At 34.9% G+C, this 11,218-nt stretch overlaps 2 protein-coding genes across 4 annotated transcripts in view; both read left to right on the top strand.

Moving 5' to 3' along the window:
* Positions 1–11,218, top strand: part of LOC117175209 (uncharacterized protein CG43867) — a 629,535-nt gene that overhangs the window by 59,137 nt on the left and 559,180 nt on the right. The window lies entirely within an intron of this gene.
* LOC117175212 lies at positions 5,974–10,636 on the top strand. Its single transcript, XM_033364860.1, has 2 exons — positions 5,974–10,185; positions 10,355–10,636. The coding sequence occupies exons 1-2, from the start codon at positions 9,832–9,834 to the stop codon at positions 10,403–10,405; spliced, it is 405 nt and encodes a 134-aa protein (XP_033220751.1). The 5' UTR covers positions 5,974–9,831; the 3' UTR covers positions 10,406–10,636.

Raw genomic sequence — 11,218 nt, 5'->3', positions numbered from 1 at the left:
TATTAAACATTTTACATCAACTTATGTCGATTTTCAATTAATTTAATTTGATTATTTTCAATGTTATCTTTTACGATTTTAACTCAAAGTACGGCTAAACAACTTTGGTCTTCATTTTTTTCGTCTCTTGTGTGGTTTTTCAAAACATTAAAATTTTTTATTTCTTAATCTTATTTTTTACGATTGGAAGAAAATATGCTCGTAATATATAGAAAATATTAAGAACAAATTTGTAGATCCTTTTTAGTGGAACAACTTTTGTGTATTAATTTTTTTCGTATCTTATGTCGTTTTTCAAAAAACGTAATTTTTTTATCATGAATGTTATTTTTCACAGGTAAAACAAAAACTACGCAAAAAAATGATTGATGACATATTTGGATGAGTTTTCACTCTTTTTTTATGAGCAATTTTTGTGTTCATTTTTTTCATAGTTTGTGTTATGTGTCCACAATTTTAATGTTTCATATTAAATGTTGTTTCTTACGAGTAAAACAAAAACTACGCATCCTACCAAACTCATATAATAAAAAATCCTTAGCTCTTTTTGTATGAACAACTTTTGTCGATTCATCTTTTGTCGTATCTTGTATAGTTTAATCGTAAAATGGAATTTTTCATTTTTGTTTATTTTTTGTGCAATCAAAACTTGAATTATCGATTTTGAAGAAAATTAAACAAATTCTTATGTTATTCATGTAGGTTGTACAAAATGCAAATTTTTTCTTCTTTGTGACATTTTTTTCGATCTTATGGTGTTTGAACATTTAATTTTTAAATGGCTAACGGACTTTACGTTCAATTTAAAATACTAAAAGAGTATTCCAAATGCCAATCCAAACTGTCAATTTTTTCGAATGTTATAGTGCTAACAATCTAAAGATCTATAACGATGGCTGAGTGGGGGGGGGGGGCAAATTTTACACAAATCTAATACCTTCTCTGATCAAAATGTAAAAAGTGCACATCCTATAAAAAAGAACAATTTTGTCATTATACATTTTAATGCAAATTGTGTCGTCTTTCCATAAATTTAATTTTCTTACTCTCAGTATTATTCTTTACTGTTTGGACCAAAAAAAAAGCATCCTAGCGTAAAGTGGTTTAAAGAAAATGTGTAGATATAATTTAGGAGGAAAATTTTGTAAATTAAAATGTAATTTTAGTTCGTGTCGTTTTTCCTAAAAGGTAATTTCTTCATTTTAAATTTATTTTAACAACAAAAGTTTAGAATAAATTTGTAGATCTTTTTTTGTTGAACAACTTTTGTCTTCATTTTTTGTTCGTCTCATACGAAGTTTTGAAAGTTGTGAACACATGACACAAGCTATGAAAAAAATGAACACAAAACTTGCTCATCAAAAAAAAAAAAAAGAGTGAATACTCATTCAAATATGTCATCAATAATTTTTTTGCGTAGTTTTTGGTTTGACTGTGAAAAATAACATTCTTAATAAAAAAATTAAGTTTTTTGAAAAACGACATAAGATACAAAAAAAAATTAATACACGAAAGTTGTTTCACTAAAAAGGATCTACAAATTTTTTATTAATAATTTCTATATATGACGAGCATATTTTTTTCCAGTCGTAAAACATAAAATTAAAAAACAAATAAATGAAATGTTTTAAAAAACCACACAAGAGACGAAAAAAATGAATACCAAAGTTGTTTAGACTTACTTTGAGTTTGAACGGTGAAAAATAATATTGAAAATAAATCAATTAAATTGGTAGAAAAGCGACGTAAGTTGATATAAAATGTTTAATATGCATATATATTTTTTTTAATATGACGCGCGCTGTTTTCCAATTATAAAATAAGACTTCTCTTTTTTATTTCTTTCGTCCTTTTTATTCCTACAATTATCAAATCACAGTAAAAACACACACACATATACATAGATTCATACGTATATATATTTATAATACAAAAAAATAAAAATTGTAACATAAGTGTTACCACACAATGGGACTCGACGTGGCCCTGCGCGAGGGGGTTGCCGAGTCGTACCCGAGATTAGGCTGAATTCCCCGAAGGGTCCCGAGGTCCGGCACGATCGTTCTCGTATGATTAGTCTGTGCTCGTTCGCCAAAGTGTTCTCCGGTTTTTCTTTCGTGCTATTGCCAGTGTTTGACGCCTCAAGAGTCTCCACGCGCCTCCCGACGTGGGTCATCACCAAGATCGACTGAGGACCCCTCCCTGCAATTCGGCCACCGTCAGGTTAAACTGAAACCTTTTCGAGGACCGATAGGTTGCCGATCACCCTCTGCCATCCGGACCGCTAGCCCCCTGCCATGGGCTATCGGCACTCCGAATAATGTAAGTGGCAATAAATAGTTCGTTTTCTCCCAATCGTCAGATTTTCGTTTGTGTTCTCACCCATTCTCAATCTTCCGTTTCCCACATTTCCCTCCTCGGCATTACCCCGTAATACCTGGCGCCTAACCCAAAATCCCACACGTCTCTCTTTCTAGTCCTAAACCAACCGAGAAAACATGCTATCGAATCCTCATTCCTTGCCATTTTGAAATAGATTTGCAATTCATGACCTTTAGGATTTACAGGTGCTTGTAATTTATATATTCTATATGCACATTTTTCTGTGCGAATTCTTATTTATTGTTGATATTCATGATTTTTTAATCGAAAATATTGATAACGATTTAGATATGAAGGGACTGCTTATTTATACCGATTTACACATCTTGTGATTTAGATAGGGATCAATTTACACGTACCATATACTGACATGCGTTTCATACTATATGATTGTGTGCCCTTTACATAGTTAGCATTATGCCACGTATTTCATTTCTTTCAAACCGAACCTAAAACGGAAATTGATAAAAAAGAACGTCGCCTTTGAATGATTGAATTTGATCCAGGGTTTTAAGGAATTATAATTGGATGGGGTTGAAATTACAATGCAAAATTTGGAATAAAAACGATATCATCGGGAAACTCAAATTCGCCTACTTTAAAGTATGTTATTGGAATTAAAAATAAGCAAAGTAAATTCAACCTAAAAGGAAAGATAACATGTATTTCGTTTCTTTTGTTTAATTATTCGATTCGCCCGCCTCGGCGAAAGAACCAAGCGCGCTATTAAGTAAATACGCACAACCCGTATCCCTGCTACTCACGGCAAGGTCACGCGACGTATTTTGAAAACAAAGGGTCGGCGAATAAATGTAAACATATTTTTGAATTCTCTAACCGTTGTATAAGCAATTAAAATCTTAATTGATATTTCCCGAGAAAATTTGGAATTTTAAACTGAGAATCCAAATCAGACTTTTGTACAGAGTATCTCATCAATATAAATTAAAATTAAATGAAACTCAGATAGGGTACAGTCAAAAATAAAATGACTAACCCAACTAGGACACAAAGCGCTCACGACAGCTTAGATTTAGAAGGTGCCGCTGCACCTTTGATCCAAAATGAGGGAATTCATGAATTCATCAACCGTCAAAAAGAAAGATTTTTGAAAGAAAGGGGAAAAAGGGCAAGCAATTTAGGAATTAGACTGGACCCTCCAGCAAATAGTTCTTTTGAACTTAGAGAGAAAATAATAGAACCAAACATTAGAAATAATCGAACCGAACAATCTCGTACCAGGCAATCCGTCCAGTTCGATTTACGAGAAAATTCAAAACAACCCAGTCAAATATCCTGCAATAATATTGAAAACCGTAGCAGAACAAGAAATAATAATTTGAAAGACGACAGGTCAAACAGGCGTTCCCGAATACACACTAACAATTCGGACTCAGATTACGAGTATGATAATTATCGAAATAACCAAACAATTCCAGCTACCTATTTTCCTTTCGGTATGATACAAATGCCGTTTCAAATCATGAGCAATTGGCCAATACAATTTAAAAACAATGAAGATGACAGTCCCGCGCATTTTTTGGACGAATTAAAAAGATTTAAAAGGGGATACAAAATAAACGACCGCGATATTCTAGAAAATTTGGACGCACTACTCATGGAAGATGCAAAAGATTAGTGCGAAATAAATAAAAATTGCTGGAGACATTTGTCAGACTTTTACGAAGATTTTAAAAACGCTTACATCGATGAACGATTTTTGGAGGAAATAAGAAAAAAAATTAAATTTTGCAACCAAAAACGAAACCAAGACATACACTCTTAACTGATAGAAATGAGAAAACTATTTACAAAATTATACCCTAGGTAAAGCCACGAATGAGAATTACGTAGAGCTTACAAAAACCTAAGAATAGAATATAAAATGTACATGAAAAGGAACGATTTTGATACTTTTGAACAAATAGAAGAGTTAGGAAAAGAATGGGAAACTGAGCTAGCCAAGTCGAAAGTTAGAGGGCAAGTTTTACAAATAACATAACCAAAAACTGAGGACAAAAACGAACAAAGGCGCAACAATAGTAACGGGGATAAAAATAATTTGGAAAATAATTCAAGGGAAAATAAAAATAGTGAAAAGGATAACCAAAACCCATTCAATCCTTGCAATCAAATGTTACCAGCGTTTAATCAAATGACAATAGGCTTAACAGAAGGTCAAAATAGCCCAATGATCGAATTCCCAACAGAAAAAGCGAAAAATAATTCAGAAAATTATAATAAACAAAATTCCTAAAAACCAAACTACGGAAATAAAAACCAAAAACCGGCTAATAATTCTAACAAGAGCTCACAAGATAAAAACAGTCCAAACTCGAATAGAAAACAAGAAGACAAAACAAACGCGAAGGAAAGTACAGGTAATTCAAACTGTTATCATTGCGGTCTAGTAGGTCATTTTAAAAGAGAATGCCCATACTACAATTACAACCAGGGAAACTGGAAGGGCGGGTTTTAGAAGAAAAAACAATATTACTTAATACCGAAACACCGGAAACATTAAATTCGGACAAAGAGGAAACGTCGGACACACGTTTTCATTTGATGACAAAATTCGAAAATAAATTATTTCGAATTTTGGTTGATACAGGTGTCACACATTCGTACGCTGGCAAGGAATTGTTAGAAAAATGTCAAAATTCCAATTATTCAAATTTTAAACCCGTCTCGCGAAAATTAATGGTTGCGAACGGTGAAACGGTTAATATAATTGGGCAAGTAGTAATCCCAATTAAAATCTGTAAACACACAACACTCGCTGTGTTCAGGTTAGTCCCAAAGTTAAACTCCGTAGGTATTTTAGGTACGGACATGATGAAAACCTTACGGATAACCCTCGATTATGACTCAGAAACTTGGTGGTTACCAGGGAGTCCCCCCACCCGCTATCCTATGGAAGCTCATCCAAACGCACTACCCATCCCAATAACCGAGGTTAAAACTGAAAATAAACCTGACATTGTAGGAAAAGAAAATAAGGAAACTAAAAGGACTGATATTAGGGATAAACCATTATCGGAAAATAAAGAAATTAAGAATAATAATAATAAAGCGAAATTTGGAGGTAGTATTAACTTCAAAAGTACTAGAGAATTTAACAAAAATATTCCGACAGTCAAAGATAGCGAAATCTCCCTAGTACCCGTCAACTTCAACCAATCCCAAAAAACCAAAAATGCCCAAAACCCAGTAATAAATCCTACAAAATATATTCCCAGCCTAATAAGCATCCCCACGAGCAACAAATTCCAACCCCTCGAGAGCATCCCCACCTACGACACTAGCGACGACTCAAGCACAAAAGACTCAATTAAGTCAGGCAAACCTAGAAATAGGAAAAAAGTTATGAAAAATAATTCAGGGAAAATTTATTATAATAGCAAATACGACAACGAATATAAAAATAGCGATCGTAATCTTTGGAAAAATATTAAAGTTACAAATCGGAAAGAATAAAAAACTGAATCTCAAAAAGCCAACGGGATATTGGAAAGCGATAATAGAAATCAATGGGTTTCTTTTAAAAAGAAGGCGATTAAGTTAAATAATATCACGGATGGCTTAGGAAAAAATCGCGAATAAGATAATGATTCAGCTGACGTATGTGAAGGCATTGTTAAGCTTAACGAAAGCCAACAATCACAATTAGAAAAACTCCTTGAAAATAAAATTAAAATCGATTCGGGAAAAGAACATAGGGCAACTCATCCCACGAAACACAAAATTGATGTTCAAGGCTACGATCCCATAAAAAAGCGATACTACTACGTGAGGCCTAAAATCAAAGAAATAATTTATCAAACAGTAGATAAATTATTGGATCAAGATATAATAGAACCCTCTTGTTCCGATTGGTTGAACCCTATAGTCATGTTTAAAAAACCGGGTAAGGATTATAGATTTTGCCTAGATTTTAGGAAAGTAAATAACATCACAAAAAAAGACTTATACCCAATTCCACTCATGACAGAAATATTGGACACTTTAAGATCAGCAAAATTCATTTCAAAAATTGATTTAAAATTAGCGTATTTACAAATTCCATTAGAAGAAAGCTCAAATCCTATAACAGCATTCACAGTACCTGGAAAGGGCATGTACCAATTTAAAAGGATGCCATTTGGTTAAACAAATGCTCCAGCTACTTCCAGAGACTGATGGATAAAATCATAACCCCAGATTTAAACCCAAACGTTTTTTGTTATTTAGACGACATTGTTATAGTAACTCAAAATTTCGATGACCATTTAAAATACTTGAACATTGTACTAGATAAAATAAATGATGCAAATTTAACGATCAGTGTGGACAAATGTGAATTCGGCTGCTCAGAAATCAAATATTGGGCACTGGAACTTCTCGAATATGACTACGAAGTCATTTACCGAAAAGGGAGTTCAAATCTCGTCCCTGATCCTCTTTCGAGATCAGGAGAACCAGTAAAAAATATAGCGTTTGTATTAGTATATAGCATAGAAAAACCAAAAGCAGGCATTATCGACAAAACAAAAATAAGACAGGTTGCAAAAAGACCGGAAGAACACGAAATATGGTAAATCGGAGATTCGCAAATCTATTTTTACAGAACAGGCTCACTGAAGTCTAATCTTTTATCAGGCTTTAACCCATGGAAACTCGTCGTACCTAAAAAATTACGAACACAGGGTTTGAAAGAAAATCACGATAACATACAAGCAGGGCACTTGGCTCCGAAAAAAACGCACGCGAGAATTTCCGAGTACTACTTCTGGCCAGGGATGTATTCCGAAATAATCAAGTACGTGAAAAATTGCGAAATATGTCAAATAACCAAACCGAGTAACCAACCAAAATTAGAGCTAATGGGGAACCCTTTACCGATTACAAAAAAGAGAAAAAACCAGTATATCTTAGTATTTGTAGATTTATTCACAAAATGGGTAGAAATTATTTCATTTAAATAAGCCAATGGAATAACAATATAGTCGGAATTTCACAAACGTGTAATTTCGCGTTGGAGAACACCGCGGATTCTCCACACCGACAATGGCATCGAATTCATAAATAAAACAATTAGAGAATTAACCGAAAAATTCGGAATTAAACATTAAAGAACCCCTAAATACTACCCTCAAGCGAACCCAACAGAACGCTATAACAGAACTATTAAACAAATAATTAAAACCTACCTAGATAATGATCACTCCACCTGGGACGAATACATAGACGATTTGCAGTTCGTGATTAATACTAGAAAAAACTCGTTAACACAAGTCACCCCAGCATTCTTAAACTTAGGTCGCGAATTAGAACCACTATAGTCCTTAAGAAAAAATTATGAAAACGACAACGATATAGAGTTCCAAAGCGTTGATAAATGGACTGATAGACTAAAAAAAAATACAAATAATAAAAGAAGAAGTTCAGAAAAATTTAGACAAAGCAAACAAAAGACAAGCTAATGGTTACAATTTAAGAAGAAGATAGGTAGAATTTAAAATAGGAGATATGGTTTTAAAAAGGGTAACCAAATTATCAAATAAAGCGGATAAAAAATCAGGTAAATTATATGACCAATACGAAGGCCCCTTCATAATCAAAAAGAACATTTCCCCAGCCATGTACGAATTAAAAACCCCAAAAGGAAGAAGCATTAGGAAATGGAATATCAATGATTTCAAATTAGAAAAAACCGAAACAGAAATTGCTTGATGGAAAAGTAGAAACACTAAGAAACTTGGGTTAAGATAGTTTCACTCAGAGTGGCAAGTGGCGGAGGATCGATGGCATTTAGAATAAAAACTAACTCATAACTCCAAATCCAAAATCGACCCAATTGACCCACGATACTCTAACTTACTAGATACTAAGAACAAATTAGACAATACGGACTTCCACTTTTCAGAAAATGAAAAACTCAACACGTTGCCAACTGTGCCAAAAAGTGTTGGACGGACACAACATCCAAGGATCCGGAGTGCCATAGAAAGGAATTCGCTACTACCCCCACTGACACGTGAGGAAGCTAATTACACCAAACAAAACCATAGCCGATTCACCAGAAGTACCAACAGTAACTGGCGCGGAACCTGAAGATGAAGAGTCAGTAGGCGGAGACGTAACCCCGCCAACCAATAAAAATTGGAGGCTAGAGGAGTACGAAGAAGAAAAAATTAACCACTGTTACTCTCTATTCGAAGGCTACGAGGAAGGTTATATGAAAGAGAAACCCAGGACACAAAAAGAAGAAATACAAGAATATGACCTAAAGGAAAAAATGATAAAATTAAGTTTAAAATTCGAAAGGGAAGCTTATCACCACAGCCTGCAAGAAAGCAAAGATTTTTAAGAACAAATGAAAAAACTAAGAGAAGAAGCAGAAGAACAAAACAGACTTTTAGGAGAAAAATTGGAACAAAAGGCGCGTGCTTCATGGGAACTAACATCTAAAACGAGAAATAAGAACATAGAAAAACAACAGGAGAAGGATACTAGAAAAGAAGACAAAAAGGGGATTTGGAACCTGGAAGAAGATAGAAAAATCCAAGCACGAAGAATGATAATCAGAGCTTCCTTCCATCATGGCCAAAGCGAAGAAGAAAAGGAAAAGGTTGACGAGGAATGGAAGAGGCTGCGAGAAAAAAAACGATAGATATAAACAGAAAAAAACCATCAAAAGACCAATAAGGAATAAAAATTTTTTCACTTCAGGTCGTTATCCATAAAATATACACGCGTAGACATACTCATATACATATATTACCAAAAATAATTATGACATGTATGCATATCCACAGTCGGAGTCACATAAAACCCGTCTCCGTATTACTTCTTCTGTAACGATTGACATTTAATGGTAGGCTATATACTTGAAAGACGGGAAACGCCAGAAACTTCGAATAATAAAAACAAAACAAAAATAATAAAAAATTAAAAAAGAAAAGAAAAGACCACCTTACTTACTCACAACTCCAAACAACAACACTTTTTTTTTAAATATGTTACAGGAACTAGGAAAACATGGAGGAGAACTGGGACAAGAAAGTCATCGAAAGCACCACACTCCTGCAAAATAACTTAAAAGAACACTTTGACAATTTTAATTGCCAGTTTTGTAACAAACTCATTACCAAACCGATTTATTTAATTCACGACTCTTTTTGCAATAGTAGACCCTTCAGGTACAGACAAAACTACTCGACTCTAAAAGATGACGGAAAAATATACGTACAAGGGGATTGGGAGTATATTAATAGAAAAATACAATACCTACTTGAAATTAACACTAGTTTAGCAAATTTGGAAACAGGAATAAGAGATAATACTTTGGAACTGGGTATACACATAAACACAAACCATACAAGAATTTGACAGAGAACTTAACCAAACTATAGTCATATACCCGAACCCCCGCGGGGGAGGGGGGTGTAACATAAGTGTTACCATACAATGGGACTCGATACGGCCCTGCACGAGGGGTTTGCCGAGTCGTACCCGAGATTAGGCGGAATTCCCCGAGGGGTCCCGAGGTCCCGCACGATCGCTCTTGTATCATTAGTCTGTGCTCGTTCGCCAAAGTGTTCTCCGGTTTTTCTTTCGTGCTATTGCCAGTGTTTGACGCCCCAAGAGTCTCCACGCGCCTCCCGACATGGGTCATCACCAAGTTCGACTGAGGATCCCTCCCTACAATCCGACCACCGTCACGATCAACTGAAACCTTTCCGAGGACCGATAGCTTGCCGATCACCCTCTGCCATCCGAATCGCTAGCACCCTGCCACGGTCTATCGGCACTGCGACTAATGTAAGTGGCCTTAAATAGTTCGGTTTCTCGCAATCGTCAGATTTTCGTTTGTGTTCTCACCCTTTCTCAATTTTCCGTTTCCCACATTTCCCTCCTCGGCATAACCCCGTAATAAAATATAATAAAAATAAAATAAAAGTAAAATAAAAATAAAATTTGTTGCCAGCAGGAGCAGCACCACTGCCACGATGCTCTCTCACTGACGTCTGAAAATCAATAACTGAGAATCAAGTGAAAGTTTAAAAGGCAAACCAGCTATAAACAAACCTGACATCAAAATGATCTCCAATCATTTTTTTGGTGGTTGTTCAAATTTTATCGTTAAATTCTTGATTTGATTTTCATGAATTTTTTACATCAACTTCATTCAACTTAATTCATTCATCCACTTCTTTCTTTGAAAGAATATTCAGTTTTGTGGTAACTCCCATCACTCAGTCTGTGCTCACGGCACGAATTTTTTTGCGTCGACAGTTCTAGACCGTGGGCTCACAACGTAAATGGGAGCGTGATATGGATAAGGCCAATTTTCACATGAGATGTTCGTCTGATGATGAGGAACGTAAAAATGGGTGCCTGGCAGGTGTGAGTGGATGCGTTTACCTGTGGCGACCTGTCAAAGGTGCAAATTTTTGGCAGTTAACTTACGTGACTCGGATAAGGTTGAAAATTGGTGTACATGTAGGGGCTGACATTAGAAATAGCACCTGCGCATTTCCAGGCACTTACCTGGATGCAAAAGTGTTGCCAGGCGGCTTCGAAGTCGCCGGACATTCAGGTGAAATTTCTTGAAATTGATTTTACAAGGAAAAGTTTGAAACAAAAGTTGGTCCACTCCCAGAAATGCATATTTTCATTGGTATATAACTTTTTGATAAAATTGATATATTTGGAGAAAACATCAATGAAAGAAATACCATAACAATAAAAGGCCCTTTTTATTGACAGCAAGTGATTTTTTCGAAAATTATTAAGAGACAAAAGGTACTCTATTACAGGTATACTCCAAGATGAATAAGAAGTATTTGTTCAA

Source organism: Belonocnema kinseyi, chromosome 6 (genome assembly GCF_010883055.1).
Source record: "Belonocnema kinseyi isolate 2016_QV_RU_SX_M_011 chromosome 6, B_treatae_v1, whole genome shotgun sequence".
NCBI classification, from domain to species: Eukaryota; Metazoa; Arthropoda; class Insecta; order Hymenoptera; family Cynipidae; genus Belonocnema; species Belonocnema kinseyi.
The sequence above is the reverse complement of the archived record's forward strand: the minus strand, read 5'-3'. Positions and strand labels throughout refer to the sequence as shown.

Excerpts from the sequence above, each read along its gene's own strand:
- LOC117175212 (XM_033364860.1), top strand. The coding sequence starts at position 9,832 with ATGGGACTCGATACGGCCCTGCACGAGGGGTTTGCCGAGTCGTACCCG. Across the intron at positions 10,186-10,354 it reads CTATCGGCACTGCGACTAAT|GAGCAGCACCACTGCCACGA; the intron begins GTAAGTGGCCTT and ends TGTTGCCAGCAG.